The sequence below is a fragment of the Misgurnus anguillicaudatus genome, chromosome 22 (assembly GCF_027580225.2).
Source record: "Misgurnus anguillicaudatus chromosome 22, ASM2758022v2, whole genome shotgun sequence".
NCBI classification, from domain to species: domain Eukaryota; kingdom Metazoa; phylum Chordata; class Actinopteri; order Cypriniformes; family Cobitidae; genus Misgurnus; species Misgurnus anguillicaudatus.
The window spans coordinates 25,676,079-25,702,146 of NC_073358.2; the positions used below are offsets into that span (position 1 = coordinate 25,676,079).

Consider the following 26,068-nt stretch of genomic DNA (forward strand, 5'->3'; position numbering starts at 1 on the left):
ATGCCTGATGTTCTCATCCTCCGCAACACTTTTTGAGAACAGTTTAAGCACAGATACAGAATTTTAATAAAGTTTGATTTTGAGTGACCAAGCACATGGACCAGTTACTTCAAGATGGCTACCAGGTAAGATCATTTTTTTACAGTTAATTTAAAATATTGTCTTGTCAGAATGCTTACACGACATTTTGATTATCATTACCGCAACAGATGCTTATTAAATGTTAATTTAATTAATAGAAGCATAATACTTTGATTTTAAATGCATGTGCAGAATCTCCAAATTATGTTCTTTCAGGTTTGTCATGTCATTTTGAAAATATGTCAGTGTTGATGTTTTGTGACTGTTGCGGTAATGAGATTTTTAAAATTATGTTACAAAAAGTGTTAAATGATAAGTAAAAGTTTTTAAATTAATGTTCCCATTTACTCCAGACTTTGTTTTTCAATATCTGGTGGGAAAAAAAGTAAATGTAAGCAATTTTTACATTTTCGTGCTTGACATTTTTAAAACCAAGTTTTCGTGAGAATCACCCACATACTATCTGCCAACTATCATACACATTCTTAATATTAAGGGTTATAAAAACAGCTATGTTTTGTTCTTCTGTATGAGATGAATAATAGGTTATGTAAGAGTCCTTTTATGTGAGACTTGCCAAGTGTCATTTGAACTTTCACCTCTGGCTTCATTCCTGCACCGCCTCAACTTGATATGCCACTCTGACCCCAGATCAGTTTCCATTTCTTTTAGATGAGCGTATAAGACAGTGTTTAACAGAAGTTGCTTTGTAAACAAGCATGATAAAAACATTACTCAAAAGGAAATTGCTGAACATAGAGGGAAAGTGAGGTAACCATTGGAAACTGTTAATAAAACCACAGTTAGTTGCATAACACAGCCAAACAGTAACAGAGAAAAAAAATGACTTTTTAAAAGAGAATCAGTTGCTTAGTTGTTCTAAACCCATCTTAGGACATAAAAAAAGAGACTCACAAGTCATTAATTTGCCTTATTTTCTATCTATATATGCAGTATCTATATCTACTGTACTATCTGTTAAAATTCTCTTTATCATTTACTCACCTTTATGTTAACTTAAAGTTTCTTCAATAGTAGCAAACAAAGACTTGAATGGAATAGAATGCTGTTTACTCTAATATTTTTGCAGGTTGTGTTATTCTCGAGTTGAGATGTACTGTATCACATTTGATGTAGTTTTATCAGGGAAGAGCATTACAGAACACATTGACAATAACACACAACGGGTTTCATCCCTGGATGAGATGTAGCATTCATGTAGCATTGTAGAGAATTATTGTAATATCTCTTGTGATTTACTTTTATTGTGATGTAATACTGTGTCATTTTCCAATATACAGTGAAATTTATGAAAAAACATTCACAATGGATCAAAACAGATGCATGCTCCTAAGCACATCAGCCTATTTGTAAACCAGCTGTCACCATTGCCACGTGCAATTCGATTTTAGGCATGCCCAATATACACTTTGATGGTGCAAGAAAGAATTAATATTTACCCAGAAAGACTGGATAAGTATTATACATTGCTGACTGATGTTAATGTCTACCATGTAATGACTTTAGCAGATGTAAAAAAAAAAGTTTGCTCTCCAAACTCCTAATATATTTGACTTGAAATATCAGCAAGCTATTTCTCATTGTTAAAGTAATAAACATGCATCCTAGGAAGAATGCTAAACAGAGCACATTCAGTTTACCGGGGATCTGAAACGTTTGAGTTTATGCCTGAAGCACTCAAAAATTGATCACTATTGTGTTCCTGAGAAAGCCGCTTAAGTTCAAAGTCATTGCAAGAGGAAGTTACTTCGGTTTTATGCATGCAAAATGCAGCTGTGTATCTACTGTTCAACCTTTAACTAACTATGAACCCCTTAGTAGATACAGAGACTTAGCAGGGATGCTATGTTACATATTATATAAAACTGTGCTATATTTTAAGACTGGCTTACAATTTCAACAGTGGCGACTGGCGATGCTACATAAGGGCCAGGGTGGCACTGGCCCACTCAGATTGAGAGCTGGCCCACCCAGTCAGAAGAGACACACATATTTTTGTGGAAAGCAGAAATCATCAATTATATAATCTTTTTAATAATAAACGCTCATTCAGAAATAAATAACTATTTATTATGGAAAGTTTATGCATGTGTTTCTAAACCTTGAAAATGTTAACATTTTAAGCCATTTCAAACACGCAAGAAGATGTTAAAGTGAACTGTGCGCACAGACCATGGCACTTTTTTAAAAACACAGGATCTCTGTGATCTTGACATGACATGAGCCTTACATGCAATTCATAAATTTTTCTTAAAAAAACCACAGTCTTGGCAAGTATTCTCATAAAAACAGTCAGTCATGTCTTAAAGTGAACGCAAATAGTTCAGAAAGAAATCAGATGTTTGTCAGTATACGGATAAGTGCTTATCCGGTCTTAAAGTGGCAGTACCCTCAAGAAATCTGCTACCTCAAGAAATCTGCTTATCTTTGTGTCATTATGTTAATCACAAAAGGAAAATCACTTCTGTTGCTTTAAAAAGATTTATTATATTTAATTTGTAGTAGTGCTGCCTCACGATTAGTCGCGACTAATCGTTTGCAGAATAAAAGTTTTTGGTTATATAATATATGTGTTTGTACTGTGTATAATAATTATGTATAAATACACACACAGACATGCATGTATATAACTAAGAAACATTTGCATGTGTATATACATGTTTATATTTATAAATAATCTATATTATATATAAATATTTATTATATAAATATATTTTTTTCTTAAAATTATACATGTATGTGTGTGTGTATATATACATAATTATTAAACACAGTAAACCACATATATTTATGTAAACAAAAACTTTTATTCTGCAAACGATTAGTCGCGATTAATTGTGAGGCAGCACTAATTTATAGAATGAAGAAGACAGTGTTATTATTCATTTGTTTCTATTTCTGTTCCTAAATACTACTGTTAAACTTTTTTCTTAATTTAATTTTCGTTATTTCCCTTTTTGCTGATCTGAAAATTATTCTATCCATGACTTAAAAAAAACATAATGTGATCTGTTTATCCACTACTATATTGTAAAATTATGTTATTTGAGAGTAGGCATTGAGGTCTACCCTATTTCATAGAGGTACCCAGTTTTAAATTTCTGGCGTCGCCACTGAATTTCACGGATTTAGCAGCATATTACTGTATTTATATAGTGCAAAAATTGCAAACCAAAATAAGCATTATTGATGTAGAGTCAAATACTGTAATTTCTATATAATATTTATTTAACAAAAAATAATTTGAGATAAAACAATAAATTTAGTTTTTTTTGTGATGTTTACAGTTGACGTACATGCTGCATATGTTCTGCTTTTCAAAAGGGTTGCACAGTGACTTCAGTCACATTAAAATTTCAACAGACCTTCATCAGAACAGGTCCAGTGCTGCTTCTCATTTATGAATAATGAATAATTCTTGTGTGTCTTTACACAGCGTCAAGGTATTGCAAAAAAACATGTAACTGCCATAATATTATAAGCTGGAACAGGATTTTAGAACTAATATGGATTAGCCAAATTTATTCCTATGACAATGAATGCTGTTAAAGAACATGCTGTATATGGTCACAAATTTGTGTAATTTGGTAAAGTGCAAAGAAGTACAAAGAAGAGAGATTATGATAGTGTTGTGAACTGCTGTCTGGTTGGAATGGCATGTGGAGCCACTCTTATCACCAGCAAAAAAGCACAAGTGTCCATAGACATCTAAACATGACCAGAATCACGGGATCTTTTTCCAGGAAACACTTTATCAAAGGATGTATTTATTATAAAGCAGTAGTCCTCTTGAAACACCAAATTCACTTGAATACATAATGTGTTACATAGGGTTAGGGTGATCAGCTCAATGTTTTTCTTAGTGTAGGATTTGGGGTTTTCGACTTTCCAAAGCAGCCCAGTCTCGCGAAATTTCGTGCTATATTCACCTAAATTTTTTATTCTTTTTTTGTGATATTGTCACAAACTTCCACGTTTTTTCGTGATCGTCTCACGAATTTCTGTTTATGTTTCATTGTCACGTATTGGTTACTCAACTGTTTTGTCCTATTTTTTTTACCATTGTCGCTTTGGTTTAGGGTTAGATTTACATAAAATGACATCGGTACCCAAACCCAACTCTAACTCTAACGCCAGGCGACAATGTTTTAAAATTTAGAAATTATAAAAATAAATCAGAAAAAATTGTATAAACCATTACTTAAAGTGACATCCTAATGCAAACACCAAATCTAACCCTAAACCAAAGCGACAATGGTTTGAAAATAGGGAAAACCAGTTGAGTAATACGTGACAATGTCACGTAAACAAAAGTTTATGTGATACGATCACGAAAAAACCCCAAAATTTGTGACAATATCACAAAAAAAGAATCAAAAACTATATCACAAAATTTCGTGAGACTGTGTAGTCCAAAGAAACATTTGTACATGGAGAAAAACAGTCAGTGACCTCTTGGGACTTTTTACTCTTCCATCCTTACTTTTTCTATTTTTAACAGGAAAACTTTTTTAAAGGAAAACCTATAGTGAGTAAAGCTAACAATTTTCCTTTTTGTTTACATTTAATGAGGTTCCAAAAACATTTCTGGACTCCCATTCTACTCTAATCATGAGAAACCAACCAGCATTGTTTGCTAATCAATTGGCTATTTTCGGACAACCTATATTTAAAGCATATGTCTGTGGTGCTTGTAAAAGCTTAACAGGAAGGACCAAGAGCCTTGTGCTCGTGTCTTAGGATCCAAACAGTGAAAAAAAATCATTGTCTACACATCTCCATATCGTATGCATTCTGCACCAGTTTCCACGTCTGTCACCAAAACATTAGCAGACCAAAAAAGAATGTCAGGAAGACTGAAGTGAGACATAATGATTTTTTGTGTCACCAAAAATTGTGATCCACTTTCTCTTCAATCAGGCAGATAAATCCAAGGCCAGCTCCATCTGGGTGCGCTTTGTGTGGCATTTGGCATGGCACGCATGCCATCTGCTCTCGCATTGTTTCAGGCACTGATGGCATGATGGCAGAGGCTGTGCACAGGGTCACAGCAAATAGTCTAACAAGTCGTACGAATATACAGACGTTACTTTTCTACAAATCTGTTCTGGGCTGCATTACTGTGTGTGCAGTTATATAAATGGTCTAAATTATGCATTTAACATACCATCTTTACTTTTCCCCTGAGCATCCTGCTTAAAGAAAGTGGACACTATATGCCTGTCAACTTGAATGGTCGTGAAACGGACAGTTCTTATGTAATATGAACAAATTTTTGTTTGAGTGTGCGGTGGATTATTTTGCCCCACTGTCTTTGCTAGTGACATCATGTCAGATTATGCAGTGCACAACTTTGCCACTGAGCAAGTGTTCTGTGCATTGGTGGGATAAATGTATAAGTGCAACTGCAAAGACATAAATAGGCTTGTTCAGCTGTTTAGCATGGACGGTGGAAAGAGACGACCACCCCCATCCTTTACTGTGAACATCATTTGGGCTCCTCTGCGACCATGCCTGTTGACAACAACATTGTAAGACACAACGTGGCATTCTTTAAAACTTGTGGGTGTAAACTCTTGAAAATGTGGGATCTGTGGAATGTACATTCTGATTGGCCATCTTATTATAATGCGACAGTGACATCATTTGGGCTACATAAAGCTAATATTTGTCTCATTACATAACATTAAACTATCTTTTTCATGATTTATTTTTTATTTTTTAATGGAACACTTGCATACAAAAACAAGACAGAACTTTTCCAAGCATGCATCAGTGCAGTACTAGAGTTTCTTACACACAAAAAACTTTACTAGTAAGCACATCTCACACATTTAAGACCCCTGACTGGTTAAGACTAGACCCTTAAAAATGTGACAAAACAATTCCTTTTCCTCAGGTGGTCTTCTTGTTTGTTTTGACAAAGGGGGGTGGGGATGGAATGTCAGCTCTCAAGCGTCTCTATTCGGGAGGTGGAGGGGAGACGGAGGAGAAAAAAGGATAGGGGTATGTGGGTCACAGGGAGTTTGCCTGGGTGTTGTCTTCTAGTTTCCTCCATTTCCTAACCTTCCCCCATTCATTAATGCCCGTCCACAGACATGCAATGACGTACACCTGCTGTTCCCATGCTTTAGGGCCTCTCCCAAATCTCATAACGTGACTCTTACAGTTTTTCGGGATGCGTATAGGTTAACGCTGGGAGACGTGGAATTAAGTCGCTTAAATTTGTTTAGTCTTTTGTTATATTGTTGATTTCTGACTTCGTTTTTACAACCAGATATTACAAAAATCTTTACGTTTGCAAGTTTGATAAACATATGTGGATGACACTTGTTGGAGAATGTATTTGCTAAGTTTTAACACAAGTTCCATGTTTTGATGTTACAGTATTATTTTTAGTGACACTAGGTGTCTTTACATACTGTGTACTTACATATGACAAATATATACGATGTAACGATTGTATACATACATTGTACTTATATTTAAAGTATCTGCATGTTATAACACACATACTTGGCCCCATGCCTAATCCTAAACCTACACTAAACAACATATACACAATAAGTACAATGTACTAAATGCTTCTTTATGCAAGTACACAGTAGTTAAAGACACTGGGACTATTTATTGTACTTTTTCTTTTAATAATATTTAGAGACATACGTGTTCATAAAATAGTACTTAGTGATGGAGCTAAGATGATAGGACATCTGAATGGTAAGACTAGATTTATTTAAGTTGAACAAATGTCAAAGGGGCCATGGCACAAGACTGTTTTAAGATGTCAAATAAATCTTTGGTGTGCCCAGAGCACATATGTGAAGTTTTAGTTCAAAATATCATATAAATAATTTATTATAGCATGTTAAAATTGCCACTTTGTAGGTGTGTGCAAAAATGTGCCGTTTTGGGTGTGTCCTTTAAAATGCAAATGAGCTGATGAAATTCAAACGCTGACCACAATGATGGTGGTTTGTTGCAATTAAAACTCAGTTGTGCTTTTCTCTCCACAAAATGGCAGTGCTGTGGTTGGATAGTGCAGATTAAGGGGTGGTATTATTATAATAAGAGCTTTTTATGACATCATAAGGAGAGCCAAATTTCAACGACCTATTTTTTCATGTGCTTGCAGAGAATGATTTTCCAAAACTAAGTTACTGGGTTGATCTTTTTCACATTTTCTAGGTTGATAGAAGCACTGGGGACCCAATCATAGCACTTAAACATGGAAAAAGTCAGATTTTCGTGCCATGGCCCCTCTAAAGGGCAAAATTGCTCCTTACGATCTTTTCATTTGTGAATAAATAAAGCTATTTTTAAATAATAGTTTTAATTATATATATATATATATATATATATATATATATATATATATATATATATATATATATATATATATATATATATATATATATATATATATATAAACTCCCCTTCCACTTGAGCAATAGCAGGAAACTGCAGGATCTCTTAAACCTAAATAAATTATATCCTAATTTCCAATTTTAAAGAAATTAGTCTTTTTTCTCAAAAACGCTCAAGATGTGTTTAGTGCCAAGAGAGGTCACACTAAACACCGACGATGCCTAAAGAAGACATTTAGTCTTAAAAATTCATTTTTTTTTACATATTTCCTGTATTTTCTGTTTGTATTTTAATAAAATAGATTGAAAAATAAATATGGATGGACAAGTCTGGTGGTGGCCTAAGACTTTTGCACAGTAATTATAAATATATAATTATATTATATAATTAGTAAGTCCTATATTTTTGCATGGCTTTGTGTTTATGTACCTGAAGGATTCTTGTCTTGCTTTTTAATGGATGTCATGCTTGCATCTACATATGTCATGTCGTGTATCTCTCATTCAGGCAGTTTTAAATCCTGTCCTCTTTTGTAAGCACTTTTTTCCCAGACCTCAGTCAAAGATAATTAAAATGTCAGCACTGCCTCAGACGGCCCAGTCACAGATGGACACAAGACAGTTGTTTGCCCCCTGACAAACCAGCAGCCTGTTCTGCACACTGTATAGCATCCAGATGGACAGACAAAGAGGCAGTTAGATATATATGACACTTTATATGTAAACTTAGTTCTTCTTGCATATAGGTCTAAAGGTGGCTAGTATGGTGATGGCTGGGAGCGGTCAAAACTGATGAGAAAATGTTGCATAATTCATGGCATATAGCTACATGTCTGTAGTGTGGACATTCTACACAAACAATTATGTGTGCTGTACATCTGGACATGTAAATGTTATTGTTTATAAATACCATATAGTAAACCCTTAGAGCTGGTTGTTGTTTATCAATATACAGTAGACTTTTCACCTATATTATGTGATCCTGTTCCCCTTGAGATACATGGGTGGGAGATCATATTCTTTGTACATCAGTGTGTGGGAACAGAGAGAACATGGAGTGTTTTTCAGGTTTCCTGTTCATTTCATTGGCAGGCAGTCTTCCACCTTCTCTGCCAGGAGTGAGTTGTGTGTGTATGTGTGTGCGCTCAAGTGTGTCTGTGTGTGCAGGGTTTTATAGATTGTGGGGTCCAAAAGTAACAAGTCTTAACCACATACATGTTTATTAAACATGTTTATTCGATAAAGTGTGCCATACGGTTTTTGTAGGTGTAAAATAGAATGTGTTGTGTATATCTGTTGTGTATAATTGAGTAGGGCATACATTGAATGAATTATTTTTTTGTGCTAGCAGTGAACTCAACCACCCTATAATGAAAAAAATCCACCCACTCGTCCTTTTTTTAATCCCCATTAAACTAAAGCAGTCTCATTAGACTTGCTGTTTTGATTATCTTGTTAATGTGATGTCACAATGATAAAGCCCCGTCTACAGCCATTGACTGACAGACTTGCATTACCATAGTTTCCGCCCTCAGCGAGTTGTACGCTGTCTGCCATATCTCAACAGTTAGATGGTATTGTTTAATACTATTCACAGGAATCAAATCTACTGTATTTTAACCGAAAGCGTTTACTGTCTCTTTTGGTAAAGGAGTTAGATGCAGTAGCTCATTTGCATTTAAAGGTACACTAAAACAGCACATTTTTGCTCCCGCCCAAATAGGGGCATTTTGGATATCCTCTGTGGGGTATTTTGAATTGAAACTTTATTTGACTTATGTTACATCTTGAAAAAGAGTTAAACATTAGATTTTTACCGTTTTGAAATCCATTCAGCTGATCTCCGGGTCTGGCGCTAGCACTTTAAGCATAGCTTAGCAAAATCCATTGAATCTGATTAGACCATTAGCATCACTCTAAAAAATTACCAAAGAGTTTTGATATTTTTCCTATTTAAAACTTGACTCTTCTGTAGTTACATTGTACTAAGACCGACAGAAAATTAAAAGCTGCGATTTTCTAGGCCGATGTATTTTTTGAGCGTGATGCTAATGGTCTAATCAGATTTAATGTATTGTGCTAAGCTATGCTAAAAGTGCTAGTGCCAGACCCGGAGACTGGCCGAACGGACTCCAAAACGGCAAGATCCAAATGTTTAACACCAGGGGAGCTGGAAAATTTGCATATTTTAAAAATAAAGTGGAATGTCCCTTCAAGTAATTTCTTTGTGATTTACTGTTTTCTACATGAAATTATCCTATATAATGTAAAGAACATTCTTCACATGTTCAATAAGTAATGCTATATCAAAGATCGAAATTAAAGTCAAACTCTGATGCTCCAAATGTAATAATTAGATGTCACACATTTTATTAAGTCCATGTCAGCTCAGACGCATGCTGCTCTTAAAACAAAAGTGGCACGTTAAAAAAAAGAGAAATTCAAAGAAATGCTTTGTTCCCCTTTCACTCAATTTGTTAAGCTGATAATATAATTTGTAAAAAACAGTTTAAAATAAAAAAGGCCATAATGCATTTTTCACAAGTTGGTAAGGGGTTTAAATCCAATATGTGTATAAAACATGGAACTATAATAGCAATTTTCTCAATATAAGCCTTTAGTAAATAATTAAAACAGTTAAAATTAGAGGTGTTTTTCTCTCAAAACACAAGTCTCTGGTCGCTGTTACACCTGTCCTTTGATCTTACTCTCTCCATCTGTGACATGTTGTATCATGTGGCATCTGCTGTTATTGTAGAGTGGGAGGGGAGAGATGAGATGTGAGTGACCTTCAGGGCTCAGTTCATAGGTTATTATCTGCTGATGTGATCCTAATGATAAGTCTTTTGTGCCGAGGTCACCTAGAAACACAAATGATCACATGCTGGTGACTGAATTCTTTCACTGATGTTTTTGAGGCAGAACTTTCCTTGGGGGAATTTACTGAACTTTAAATCAGGTTTCTTAAATGTCACATTGTGCAGTTAAAAGTGAACTGTTTTTTTGCACTGTTTTCTTCTGGGATGTGATCAGTTTTGTCAGTCGGAGACATGAAGGCGTTTTCCTCAAACTCATGGCAGCAGTGAACTGGGCCAACTGTAAAAAACATTGTGCTTCAGACATAACTCTTTAGACATGTATGGACTACATTCTTGGCAAATTAAATCCAGCCTTATTACCATATGGTTTACATCACAAACTTTCGTGTAGATCTACTTGTGTGGTCAGTATTAGTTTGCGATGGATAATGTAAAACTTGAATCCACATGAGAAATCAACTGGAAAAGGGTTTTAAGCTTTCTTTAGTTGCCAGTTGAGGCTTCTCTGGTATGTCTATATACCATGAACATTATGGTGTGTATCCCTACCCATTATAGTTTAAGTCTGGGTTGGGTAAATGTTAATAAAAATGTTTGTGGGCTGAAATCCAGAGAAAACGCCTAAGGGTTTATGGATGAATCTTTCATATAGGAAAATATTCACCCAAGAAGTCAACACCACGAGTTGAATATAATCTCTCTTTATGATGTACATGGTTGTAGATAGACACAGACTTGATTAATAATGGATGAAGATGGCAAGCTTAACATTAGACCATTATCTTAATTAATTTATTTAGTGTCAAGATGTTCAGTAAATTCAGGATGAACTATGATCAAACAAGAACTGATTTACTAAGAAATAAGAACCTAGTCTCACGGAGTTGCGTATAAATAGCACAAAGTGTAAAAATCGTGCAATACTTATGCCAAATTCTACTTAGGCGTGCATATGATCTGCCAGTCCTTCCCATTCACTTAAACGGTGCATCTTTTTTTGTCGTTTTATTTATTGGTTTCTCAATTTTTTTCTCCATTTTCGTTGGGTTGAGGGTGAGAACAACTTTTGTTATATAAAAATGACATCCTAACCCAAACCCCAATTCTAACCCCAACTCCAAGCGACTGTGGCTTAAATATAGACAAAAACATCGGAAAAACCTGTGTATTAAATAACACCCTTAAGCAAATCTCAAATCTAACCCTAAACCCAAGATGCGTCATTTAAGTGAATGGGACAAAGTGGAATTTGGTGTATGTATTGCACGATTTTTACACTTCGTGCTATTTATACGCATATACACTCTCAGAAATACAAACCCTTTCAAAAAGGTACACCTTTGTACCCAAATATTGCACATTAGTACTTCAAAAAGGTACATATTGGTTGTTCAAAGATACATATTATAAATGGTACATAATAGGACCTTTTTTAAAGGGTACTGCCCCAGTGACAGCTTTGTACATTTATTCTTGACTGTGTACATGAGACTGGTTTGGAAATAATGTGTTAAGAATACAGATTTAATTTAATGAGAAACAGAGGGGGTTAAGGGGATACATTAATTCCTAAACTTTCCAGAGACACATATTACCCAGTATTATCATGAACATATAGGGATTTTTAAATAATTTTCCCCAAAATACTTTATGGGAAAAGAAAATCAAGAAGCAACTCCTTCCTCATTTGGCAGCAGCTAATTTTGAGCTCTGCGTCACACTGGTTTCCACCGATCATACTTTGACATTTCCATGCATGTGATCTTGTTATGTAACATGTGAGTTTGTAGTAAAGGTCTTTGAACGATGACTGAGTAAAGCAGTAGCAGACTGTACTAACCTACATTTGCCCTTGTTGCTTGTTACTTATTATTCTTCATTTGCGACCAGTTTTATGGCTGGTTTTAATGATGATGAAGTTGAAAACAGGGTTAAATGAGGCTGGCCTAGGGTCAGTGCAAAAGTTTAGCTTCTTTCCTGAGGGTGCAGTTACTTACTTTGGCATTTAAAAACAGTCTGAAACTTTATTTTGTGTAATAACGGAATATAAAGCCAAGTATTTTAATGATACATTTGTGAGGAGCTGTTAAACATGTCAACCCTGCAATCATGATAACAGTTTGACATCAGAGATCAAAAAGACAAACCTGTTTGTGACCTCCTTGACCTCAGATTACAGTGATTAAACTCACTTACTCTGTTGTATGGTATCATAACGTCATGCATTAGATAATCTTCACAATATCTGTTAAGATGCCAATCTTTAAGGCATTACAACACGAGACAAAATTTAAACCAGAACATGCATTGCAGTCATCCTTCATTCTTTCTTACATTCCAAACATCTAAATAATTCACACCGTGTCTCAGTTTTCACATTGTTAATGCCTCTGGAGGAGAAGGGAAGTTAGGTCAGACAGTCTGTGCTGACTAACCTTAAATGTGTATTTAGATGTGTGCATGACTGGACTCTTTACTCAAGTCAATATTCAAATGCCAATATTATTAAAGATATATTGAGAATTTTAGGATGAGACAAAACATTTCTTATCAAATGTATCCAAACACAGGCCTCTCAGCAATAAAATCTTATTTAATAACTCTTTATGTATTTAAACAGCTGGCTCATTTGTATCTTTTTTATTTCTCCCAAGCAATTTTGAAAAAACATGGGGAAAAGGTGGAACCTAAATTAAACACAATGAAACCTCCTGAGCTATGAAAGAAATGCAAATGTAAATAGTTTTTTCCTATATACTCTTAAAAATGAAGGTTCCTAAAACAGTGTGGTTCCATAAATAACTTTTTCTTGGATAAAAGCTTTTTCATTCTTTAATTTTTTTAATTTTATTTTTGAAAGTGAACTCACAAATAGCCACTCTTTTCATCTTTGTGAACAGCACTCTGCTGCAATTCATAATGAATAATGTCTTCTTATACATAGATGTTGCATAACTGTTGGCCTATTGTGGAAGTGTTAGATGTGAGATATGTGAATATATTTTCCAGCATACTGCCACTCATATTCAGATGTGTGAGTTTATTCAGGCTTACATTATTTGACCGTCTTATCAAAGAAATGTACTAACATCCTCATTTTCACACCACGTATGAAGATTCTTCTGTGATGTAGATTAGATGATTCATGCATGTCCTTCAAATTCCTACTTTCAGTTTTCTTATATCCATCATTATTTTGAAGTCAACGGTGTGGGTGATTGGAATGTTTTTTTCCTTGATGAATCAATTTGTTAAATGTATTGAAGTGCAGTTAACAGACCTCCTGAAGGTGAGAGAGGTGATGACCCCACCACCCTTTGACCTGCAATGAGGGGGGCAATGTTTCTGTGTACTCTTTCAGATATTCACTGTAGCGTCTGGGTTGGGGTCTCAGTTTCAGTGAAAATTCATATCCAGACATTTTGATTGCTTCTTATACATGTACTATTAAATGTAAATAGCATATTAGCTAAACACAATAGCAATTCTAAAGATGATTTAAAATACAGATTTTGTTAATTAATGTAAACATTTAAAAAACTGCTAGCTAAGATAATGCATCTACCAGGTTCAACAAGGCAAATTAGTTTATCTTTCGCTATCTTCAATGCAAGACAACAAAAACATTTCCCTTATAAACTATTCTTAACATTATACTATTGTAGATTATACTGTACATTACTATAATGTACATCTAAAAACTTTTACTTGAATACTTGACAGGAACATGACTTTTCTCTATCCCTAAACAGGCAGTGTCTATAATGTTAAAAATGTGTAAACTGAAAGTAACTTTGTTTTGCACTTCTCTAATTGCCTGACGAATTATCCAATAAATGTTTATTTTTACATTTCTTTCTATTGTTACATTTAATTTCCTAAATTATCAGTATTGTTATGATTAAAAATACAATTTTTGCCTGTGTGTATTTAAGGGAAAGCAAATTCCATATAGTTTGCGGTTATTGAAGGGATTTTCTAGTTTCGCTGTAGTTCAGCTCTTGTTTCACTTGTCTTTTTGGGGGGAATTTTCATCATGGATGCTTAGCGCAAACTGATGGGCGGGCGCGCTGGCATGCACGCTGTTGACTTTTGCTGGCTGCTGATTGGCTGACTATCACTCTGCAGCTCCGCCTATTATCATTTACTATTCGCGCGCTCTCGGTGTATATGCACACTCGCTAGAAATAGAGAGAGAGAGGACAGCGCGTCTCACAGATATTGGATATATATTTTAAAGCTCACGAGCTTGGATGACAGTCTGCATTCATATGATCTTGGAATACGCACGGTTTGACAGCGTGGCTTAGGACTCGTTCTGAATTGTTTATATGTTTAAAGGTTAGATTGTATCCGCGGAGGTTCATCGTTTAAAGGGAAACTTGTGCACGAGTGATCTACAGCGCTGCTTCACTTATATTTTCGAGGTGAGAATCTTCAGCAATCTTTAATGCAGATTTATTTCACAGCCTGGTTTGCATGCATTTATTTTTGTTTAACTGCAGGACCAGTTTCGTGTCTTGGTGTCGTTGTTTACAAAGCGTGTATGCGTTTTAAGTGCCCAATTAAAATATTCGGCGCTTTTCATTAGTTTTATTTTTTACCTGGTCTGGATATACAGAGTTATGTTTATGTCAGTGAGGTGTTAATATATTGTTTGAGTTGACATTGCTGAAATGCACTTAACACTTAAATAACACTTAAATAAAGTTACTACTTTAGTGTGTTTATTATTGTAATTACTTTGTTTACTTTATGAAGTAATACTGTGGTACACTTTAATATTTACTATTGTAAAGAATTTTACTTCAGTTTAATATAGTATACAGTTTACTATACTAAGTATTCTTCAATGTTTATTCACGTGAGTTAAAACGATATACAACTGGTCAAGTAAATAGTGGGCGTGTACAAAATTGGAGTAGTATTTTATTTATTTAGTTACTTGTTTAGTTTAACTCGTTAATGTGATTAATTAGTTGTGCTTGTTGCAGAGAGGGGGATATATTAGTCTTGTTGTGGGTGGTTTGATTTCGCAGTGTCCTGTTGATTTTCAGATGATGATTACCCACGTCTTCCTCCCCACTATTAAATAAGCAAGCTATTTTAGATTTAAGCAGATTGTCTTCTATGCTAGATCTGTATTGTCTAAACATCAACTGCTTTACATGTTAAATAACTTATTGTCTCACAAGGTGATTTTACCTATTATATATATGAGGCATTGTGGAAAGAAATGTCTGAGACTCTTACATTTTGCTAATCTGCATCAGGTCAATGGAATTTCGCTGTACTTTGCCCTGTTATTACCATAATGGGGGTCTTGCAGGTAGCTCAAAATAGTTTTGCAGAGAGATGAACACTATGCCCAGCCAGCCAAGCCCTTTATTTACTCAAACACACTTCAGTAGTTTTAGTGAGACTACAGCTCCCTTCCCCCACCTCACACACACACACACACACACACACACACACACACACACCTGCTCTTTCCCAAGGCTAACATTTAACCCACTTAGTCATAAACTAAGACACAGATTGATTCTATGCTGAATACATTGAAAATAGACAGTGACATCATATATTATCATTTCTATGACAGAGCCTTGGACAGACTGTGACATCTGTATTTTCTTATTTTATTACATTTAAACATGAAGGTATTATTTAGTGTTTTTCTTTGTGCATTGTATTTGTTATTGTCCACACAGCCATGATGTTTTTCTTTCAAAGACGAGAAATTCAGCTGAGACATTAGCTTTTAAAATGGAGACATCATGACCACAACTGGAGGAGTGTGAGAATAATGGCCTTCTCTTGTCATCACAGCAGTTTTCAGTTCTCCCTATTTAGTGTCTCGGTTACAATCATAAAGTCTTGATCCTTGTTTTGTTTTTTTTCTGACATAATACGATCTTAAGAACAAGATAAGAGCGCGAAAGCAACTTTACTGCTCGAAATAATACGCAGATGAGCTTGGCACACTCTGTGATGCGAATAGAGTTTCAAAACAATCTATAATAAATAGCTTGTGTTGTTTTGTTTAAATGGGACATTTCACAAGACTTTCGAATAAATCTTTAGTGTCCCCAGAGTACGTATGTGAAGTTTTAGCTCAAAATACCATATAAATAATTTATTAGCATGTTAAAATTGCCAGTTGGACTAAATGGCAGTGTCGTGGTTGAATAGTGCAGATTAGGGGGAGGTATTATCCCCTTCTGACATCACAAGGGGAGCCAAATTTCAATGACTCTATTTTTTCACATGTTTGCAAAGAATGGTTTACCAACACAATTTTTTGGGGGGTTGATCTTTTTTTCTTTCTTTTTTTAGGTTGATAGATGCGCTGGGGACCCAATTATAGCACTTAAACATGGAAAAAGTCAGATTTTCATGATATGTCCCTTTTAACATCCATGTTTGCATCTGAAGATCATAGAGTTTACTTATTCTGATTGATGTTGCCGTTCTATGTTTGAGTAAACCAATTTTGTTACAGAGACACAGTAATCAACAATATTCAACATGTGGGTGGGGCTGAATGTTTTCAGCTTTTCATTCGTCTAAATGCCGTCATACATAGATGCCAAATAATCAATAGTCACAATAAAGGCTGTGGCTAAGACAGTGCAGTAGTTCTGTGAGTGCAGGGATCTTTTTGTTTGCTTATATGCTATACAGAGCCTGCGGTGAAGTCTGTGGTCTTAGCAAAGCGACAGTGTTTGTTTAAGCAGGAGAAGGGAGTAGACATGTGGCCGGCCTTACTTGACACCTGCAACCAAAAAGTAAACACATCCAGATTCTCCGCTACTAATTAGCTTCAGCTTTGTTTTTACGCTTTCATGGGATCAGACCGGGCTGCAGCTGGTGTGCCGAAACAGTTTAAAAAGCAGCTCTCTTTTATCTGTTGCAGATTTGCATCGCAGCCTCAGGGCTTTGCTATTAGGGCTGCATGGACAGATGCGCTGGGGATTCTGCATTTTGGGCTGTGGTGAAAAACCAGAAGTTTGAGCAAATGCTGACACAGTTGCTTATTTCAGAGAAATCGAATATTTATAGTGTGGTTCCACAAAGTGTCAATCATGGAGAACTTGACAAATGATCCATTTGTGGTGATGAGAGGAAAGTCACTTCTGACATAATTTGGTCTTCCTCGCTTTTTATCTCATTGACATGCTCAGATGGTATAACACATGGTAAAGCAGATGGGTGTGGGCGATTGCTGCTTTGACCTCTTGCTCTTCCATTTTGATGCTAATGCACATGGTTTTATGTAGGAGGTTTCCATAGGGGAGGATATTCTGCATCATGCAACTCCCACTCCCCCCTTCGCACACTCCTGTCCAACCCTGGCACCCAGACGCCTGCGGCTAAATGTGGGCCTGAATAGGCAGGCGACCATTAAGGCCGCACATTGTTTGGGATGTCCCTCTGCGCCCCGTGCAGAGGGTGTGAATGCCTTCATTGAGGGATCCATATGCGCTGCGGGGCTCACGGCTGTCTTTAGGAATTTGCCTGTTCACATAAAGTCATAGACTGGGATATTAAATGGCACCAAAGCTCATGGTGGCACGCTGGAGATCTTTCGACATGGCTGAAACCCGCTTTATGTGAATCCACGGTAGACGGAGGCGTAGAGACTATGTGAGCCAAAGCTCTTCGTGTGGGTGAATAACTGCATGTGGCTGGATATTACCTCTAGCTAATACTGACTCATAGGACTGTCATCTGTGATGGGCCACGTTTTGCTTTTTTGGGGAAAATAAGAATCGTTCTTTTCAGAAGCAGCGTTTTTCATAGATCATGTTTGTTCGTATCATATCCGTACTTAAAAGGAGCTTTGTTTTATATGTCCATGTGAACCAAAAGCACCATGAAGATGAATTTGTTCTGCAAAGTTGGCGCGTGTGCGACCACCAGTACTGTACCTTCAGCTGTTTGTAGCTATTATGCTGGATTAGAGCGTGAATGTGCCATTGGAGCGCTCTCGATCTCTGCCCAGTGTCTGAAATAACCACCGAATGGAGATTTAAGCACAAGTTCTCTCAAGCTCAATCAGGAAAGGTGTTTGCACATTGAGATTAATCGCGAAGCGTTCGTCCCCAAGAGTCGCTCATCCGAGAAAGAGTAATTTTCCACTCAGCTTCCTGTAATGATGCTGGGGACCTTTTGTTTTACACAGAAGTAAACAAAAATTTCAGAATGAGTAGGAAGGATCAACCACATTAACGGATCGGTTCATGTATCATGTTTTCGTTTGAGTTTGGTTTTATCTGAGGCTCCACACTGATGTGTTTCTTCATGCACCCTTCAACAGGACAAAATGCCTCAGACGCCACCGTTTCCAGTGGTGTATGGGTCCAACAGCTACAACAAGAATCTCTACCAGACCAAGGAAGAAGAGTATGAAGGCCTGGATTACCATGACAACAACCTGGTGTCAGGGTCCTTGGAGGCTCTTATTGAGCACTTGGTCCCTACTGTGGCATACTATCCTGATGTGAGTATATAGAGTAAGGTATTCTGAGTAATTTCTGACAAATCTAATAAAAACATTTTGATATTTTTAATTTATAAGAAGAATGTCTCCTTGCAACAGGCCGCTAAACCAATAATTGAACCACATTTTCCAGACCTCCAGAAATATATTTTAATATAATACATTTTTATCTAATTCCACCACATATTATACTAAGTGGTGATTTCATACGAGTTTGTTTGTTATGAATTGTAAAAGAAGGTATCGTTATTAGAAAAACCTAGGAACGAAGCCCCACCCCTAACTCTTACGGCACAGGGGTGAATGCAGGTCAAACTAAAACCGATGAATGAGATTGTACCACATTTATAATAGTTATGAATTACCAGAAGATTATGTTATAGTTCTGTTTTAGGATCAGTGACAAAAACCGTTTGGCAAGATGAGAAATTCAAAAATCTTTTTAAAAAACTTGTTTAAAAGCATGCATCAGGTTTATTTCAATGCACATCTATCTAAAAAAAAAGGCAAATGTAATTTTTATCGCATAAAATTAACATTAATGCACTATGTGCATTGAAATAAACCTGATGCGTGCTTTTAAAACAAGTTTTTTAAAAAGATTTTTTATTTTTCTCGTATTATATATATATATATATTATATTTTTTTAAATAATCTTTGACAAATCATGTAAAAATTTATGTAAAAAAAAACATTTTACACTAAACTAAATGATTATATTTTATTCCACATTTTTTTATGAATATATTTATATTTTCATTTTAAAAAATACTAGTTACACCAATTGACACAGGGCGGTTACACCAGATTGACATTTTTGCAATTATCCCCAAATATTCTTTCAAAATGAAATAAAACCAGAAATTTTAGATTTGGTCCTCAATAAAGAGAATGCAAGTAATCTGCAAATTTATTTTGAAATTTTAACCCTTTACCATTTACATACGGAAACAAAATAATAACCGTCACGTCATTTGACCCTTTAAATACCTGAAAACATTTGAATTGTTTATATTATTTAGACCAACTAACCTTTTATCTCATTTGTTTGACTTGTATCTTCAGAGGACATATATCTTCACATTCCTGCTCAGTTCTCGTCTCTTTATTCAGCCATATGAGCTGATGTCCAAAGTGTGCCATTTGTGTGTGGACCAGCAGAGACTCAGTGATCCTCAGGCTGATAAGGTAAACCACAAATATCAAATGTATCACTTCACAGAGACCCTTCAGTTTACTATATTGTAATTTTACAATGATAAGTAACTTTAGGAGTCAGAAGCTAGCAAACACTTAAGACAAGTAGTTTGGAATTACAGTCTTGTTGTACTTTTAGGTAAATGTTTATGGTTTTTGTTTGCAGACGAGAGTCAGAAAAATCGCTCCCAAGATCCTGCAGCTGCTGAGCGAATGGACAGAGACATTTCCATATGACTTCAGGGATGAGCGCATGATGAAGAGTCTAAAGGAACTAACACATCGACTGAGCACTGGAGACGAAGTGAGTCGAATTTTAGACAAAACAATGCGCTTTTATTCGAGGAAATGTCAGCTAAAGAGCAACGCTTTGTTAAAAATCTCCCGAAAGGTGTGAACGGTGCGTCAAAGCTATTAGCGTTTCTTTAGCGTGTCTTTTGTACCACTGTTAGTGGAAGCGAAGTAAAACACCTTTGCATAAGGCATAGCATGACTTCTTTAACATTCAGCTGGTTGAGACGTAGGACTTAACACGTAAGGTGAGTCGAATGACAACACCTGGGCAATGGGGGGTGGGATTTCTTTAGTCCAAAAGTGGTTTGACGAGAGAAGAAAGATGAAAGCTCTTTTGTGTAACTGCTTTTGTCTCTATTGATGCTCCTCCACAAGCTGCATTTAAATAGCTCCATTAATGCTGACTCGTATGTTACTACTTACTGTCTTAGCGTTTATTTTTAAAAGGGACTTTTTACCACATTTGTGATCACAGGATATGTGTTGTTTTTAAAATCTGCATAAATCACACTTACAAGGCAAATTAACAAAGCAGCACTTTGACTGTACTATTCAATTTCTTTTTTTTTTTAATGGGTTGCACCTTTATCACCCTTCCATTATGTTCATGTCCTTTTGAGGTCTGTCGGCCACAGCCCAGCTTGTTACTTCCTTTTGAATTTGGTTAAATTATCCCTGTGGGCATTATTCTTTTTTCGTCCACAAACTCTTTTTTTAGCAGGAACACTTGATGTTGTTAGTGTACCAAGAGAGTGAATGGAAAGAGATGAGCATGTGGTTGGCTAACATTAGCGTAATGACTAACAGCATGGAGCTAGTTACAATGAAAAACATCAGATCTGAAGCCTCATCCTTTGGTGAATCATTTTGTGTAGTAAACACATGTGTGACTATTGATCTACTTCATCCGGCCATAGAAGATCGATGACCTTCTGTAGCCCAGCTAAGGTTTATGAAGGAAATGTGTGCCGTGTTGTACCGCCTACTTAATCAAGTGAAAGGGGTTGATAAGCTAATAAGACCAGATGTGCACAAAATATGACAGAAAATGTATAATAAGGGTCAAACTGTCTTTGGCATTTACACAATTCATCACCATAAAGTTTAAAATAAACTCGGCAGTCCCAATGGGCCCGCATCTGCTACATGAGCAGGGCGTGTGATACAGTATGTGTTGTTTTGACTGTCTGGTAGATTTAAATCTCTGGACGAACAAGAACTGTCTCAAAGCATGAAGAATGCAGTCATTCATACCATGGATGAATGTATTGTTTGTATTTTGTATTTGTAGTGAACGCTATGTACTGGTTAATGAGAGTTTCTGTACAGTACATTACTCAAAAGACGCACAATAGACAATAAGGTGTATTTATAGGCAGACATGTACCCGTCTCATATGATTGGGAGCATTTTTGAATGTCCTCTCCAGTATTGGGAGCCCATCATAACAAGGCCACTGCAGAGCTGTTCCAGTTAGGACTTTTATGGTCTGACCTCTGCAGCACCTTGTTTGTTTTGACGAGTTTCCCAGCAGTTTGATGATCTACCGTTTACAGCATTCCCACTGCCAGTCCCATAAAAGATCTCAGGCTTTTGGTGGACGAGCTGGGAATAGATGCTGTAACATCTGCCTCCAGACCACAGTTTGTTCCTCGGCTTCTGGTCAGCTTAGATTGTCATTATGCATGCGGTCTTTTGTATAAGAAAGGCAGTTATGGTGCACATATGGACACCTTTTGCACGAATCCTGTTTGTACAACGAGTTGGAGTTTTGAGCTCAGCTTTTGCCACGAAAGCGGCTGTCGTACTTTGCCTTCGGCAAGGTTAAAAATGTGGAGGCGGCACACTAGCATCTTTTTTTAAGCATGACAAGTGAGTAACCCCCTGCTGCTTAAAAATGTCAGCTAGTTATTGCCAAAAATTCATGCTTGAATCTGTTTGGGTGGAGGCAGACATTTTAACATATGGTGGCCCATGAAGAAAGAATGATTAAGATTTTCTGTGATCTTTTCAAGAGTTGAGATGCCTCGTGGCCCTCGTCCTTCAGTACTTTTGGCGTAACTCTCAATAGAACATCAATATACCAAGTCACAATGTGCTGGAGTGCACAAGAATGCAGGTTGTTTTGGGGCAGGAGGATTTATGTCCTGCTAACCTCCCATGAGACAGATTAATGGGCCACTTTTTATTTTCTTTACGTCAAAGCCGAGTGCAGCAGACTGAGAGAAACGGTTTTGAACAAAATCGCTTATTGCTGGCTTTTTGCATCCCACCCACGTTGCAAACAATGTTTGAGAGGCTTTATACTTTACTATCTAGACTTTGTATTTGATCTACTTCTGAGTTCTGCAAAACTACTTGTTCTGGGTTGCTTGAATGACTAGTCTTGGGAAATCATGTATAATTATGTCTGATTTTTGGGTTCACCTGACCCTGATGTGTTTAGGGGGCATTTACATAATGTGTAGTTGCATAATATGTGCTTTATAGGGCAAAAAAACAGTGGATCTGTCTAACAGCTAAAACAACATGCTGTTTTTGCATTTTATAGCATTGCTGCAAATATACAGTATATATAGAAAATAATTAAGATTTAAAATAGATATAATACAAAATATATTTTGATGTCATTACTAAGCAATAGAGTGCAGCAGGGATGAAGTATTTTTGTAGGCCAACCCAGAAGGTAGCGGGACACTGGTTCCTTCACAAAAAGCCCGTTCTTTTTTTCCCATAGACTTTTGGATTTTCACAAAAAATAATCTCTGTGTTTAAAGGATTAGTCCATTTTCTTAAAAAACATCCAGATAATTTACTCACCACCATGTCATCCAAAATGTTGATGTCTTTCTGTGTTCGGTCGGGAAGAAATTGTGTTTTTTGAGGAAGACATTCCAGGATTTTCTCATTTTGATGGACCCCAACACGTAACCGTTTAAAATTGCAGTTTCAACAGAGTTTCAAAGGACTATAAACCAGTGGTGTCAAACTCAATTCCTGGAGGGCCGGTGTCCCTGCAGAGTTTAGATCCAGCCCTAATCAAAAACACCTGATGCGTTTAATCAAGGTCTTCAGGATTACTAGAAACTTCCAAACAGGTGTGTTGGAGTTGGTTGGAGCTAGACTGTGTGGGGCTCCGGCCCTCCAGGAACTGAGTTTGACACCCCTGCTCTAAACGATCCCAAACGAGGCTTAAGGGTCTTATCTAGCGAAACGATTGTCATTTTTGCAAGAAAAATTAAAAAAATGCACTTTTAAACCACAACTTCTCGTCTATCTCCGGTCCTGTGACGCACCAGCGTGACCTCACGTAATTGCGTAATGCCGTAGAAAGGTCACGTGTTACATATATGAAAAGCACATTTGCGGACGATTTTAAACAATAAACTGACAGAAAGACATTAATTAGTATCATTCACATACAACGGCCCTCTTTCTCTACACTTGTAAACTGGGGCATAGTTTCGATACATCATCCGTGACCTTTTGACGTGATGACGTATTGCGTGAGGTCGCGCTGGCGCATCACAGGACCAGAGATAGATGAGAAGTTGTGGTTTAAAAGTGCATATTTTTTATTTTTCTTGTCAAAAATGACAATTGTTTCACTAGATAAGACCCTTATGTCTCGTTTGAGATAATTTAGAGTCCTTGAAACCGTTGAAACTGCAATTTTAAACTGCATTAAAACTGTTACGTGTTGGTGTCCATTAAAGTCCATTAAAATGAGAAAAATCCTGGAATGTTTTCCTCAAAAAACATAATTTCTTCTCGACTGAACAAAGAAAGAAATCAACATTTTGGATGACATGGTTGAGATTTTTTTTTACAATAATTCAAAATCTATGTGAAAAATGAATGCTCTTTTTTGTGAGGGAACCAGTATCCCGCTATCTTCCGGGTTAGCCTAGAAAAATACATCATCCCTGCAGCAGTTTAAGATAACAAAAGATGGTGGGATCAAGTTTAACCATTTTACAGGGTTCATAGTTTTATCTGAGTCTTTGACGACATAAATGAAGAGCTTTACTTGTTTGTAGTCCTGTATTAACTACATAGCTTATGTAACATACTTAAGACCCAATCTTAAACCCTTTCCAACTGACCAATCATGATTAAATACCTGAAAATCCAGAGCCATGACATCAAATGTTTGTAGGGCTGTTTACTTGTACATTCCCTAAGTGTCCTTATCAGCGTGGGACCCATTTTGTGGCTGTTATCTTACTGTACAATAAAAGCATAGTTGTAAATTGCACTTTAAACTCATATAATTTTTCTCTCTGCAGCTTTATCGTAAGACCGTTCAACAGATGACGCAAGCATTGATCCGTAGTCTCACCACGCTCAGCCAGTATGAGGAAGCCCTGGCCAAGATCAACTCCTCTGTGACCGACAGACTAACTGTGCTGAAGACCAAACCTCAGTCTATTCAAAGGGACATACTGACCATCTGCAGTGACCCTTTCACCCTGGCACAACAACTCACACACATAGAACTGGAAAGAGAAACGGCCTCAGTTTACATGACCTTAAATTCCTCCACTGTCACCTGACCGTTGGGTTTGCATTGATTTATTTACTTAACAATCAATAATCTGTTAAGATGGGTTAATACTCTAAAGGTGACTGTTACGTAATAAAGAGGTCAACCTTTTTTTTTTCAGGAAAGACTGAGCTACATCGGACCAGAGGAGTTTGTTCAGGCGTTTGCCCCGAAAGACCCCCTTGATAACGGCAAGGTAACAATCACATCCCGTCTGCGGTCAACAAGGTCAACTAAAAATAAATTGAGTGCAAATGTTTCGTCTCGCCCTCAGTTCGACAAAAACAACAAATATCTGACTCGGATAAATCAATAGGTACAATATTATGTTAACCCCCAGGGTCAGCACGGTGTCACAGTGTTCACAGCACATTCCTCACACCCACGTCTAATCTATCGCCGCCTGAGTTTAGTTTTTGAGTTCTTTTGTGGCCAAAGCCAAGCAACTGCTTTCTCACAATAAACCGCCAAAAGTTTGCTCAGCCCTGCCTGCTTGGAGAATGCCTGCTGCAGACCGGTTGCCCGGCAACAGCCTACGGCAATGTCCGTACTGGTCTCGTTTCTCTTTTGTTCGGGCCGCCGTCTCTTCAGAGGGTCCTTGTGTACGGCCGTAGTTCTCTGATGTTGTCCGTCAAGCGTAGAGCAGGGTGTATAGCAGGGGTCGGCAACTGGCGGCCCGCGGGCCAAAAGTGGCCCGCCAGCAATATTTTCTGGCCCGCCGGATTAATTTGAAGTCCGTTTTTTAATTTTTTTAATCATAATTTTTTATTTTAAAATAACAGTTTACTAAAATGTCCAGGTTTATCATTCCTTCTTTCGTTTTTTCAAATCAAAACCAAAAAGAAAATAAATAAAAACGACTTGTTTTTCTATTATTTATTTCCTGAACTAAAATCAAACGACTCGTTTTCTGAATGTGCGCTCAGATCAAAAATAAAAAAAATGAATGAAAACGTGTTCGGACAAATTTTAATTGAACACCTTAGCAGACATATACCAATGAAATAAATTTAAAAAGATCAGGTACTAACAGATTACATTTGAATAAGGGTTTTAATAAGGGTTTGAATAGCAACCATGCTTTCCTGTAAGTCTCATTCGCTTACAGTCCGACTTTTGAACTTTTTTCATTATTATTTATTCGCGTATATTATTATTATTATTATTATTTATTGCTACACTGACAAATAGCAAGAATGTCCTGAAAAAAATGCGTATAATAGCTATCTTAACGGGCCG

The 26,068-nt window shown here is 36.5% G+C and overlaps 1 protein-coding gene across 3 annotated transcripts in view; it reads left to right on the plus strand.

The window, feature by feature from the left end:
* rasgef1ba (RasGEF domain family, member 1Ba) overlaps positions 1-26,068 on the plus strand; it is a 92,540-nt gene that overhangs the window by 50,970 nt on the left and 15,502 nt on the right. For 2 of the 3 annotated variants that reach the window (XM_073861141.1, XM_073861142.1), the window contains 5 exons: positions 18,609-18,791; positions 19,858-19,980; positions 20,156-20,293; positions 24,573-24,784; positions 24,950-25,025. In XM_073861141.1, the coding sequence (XP_073717242.1) occupies positions 18,609-18,791; positions 19,858-19,980; positions 20,156-20,293; positions 24,573-24,784; positions 24,950-25,025 (732 nt within the window). Of the gene's footprint in view, positions 1-14,453; positions 14,716-18,608; positions 18,792-19,857; positions 19,981-20,155; positions 20,294-24,572; positions 24,785-24,949; positions 25,026-26,068 lie in introns of those variants that run through there. The other variant, XM_073861143.1, reaches the window with a different exon arrangement.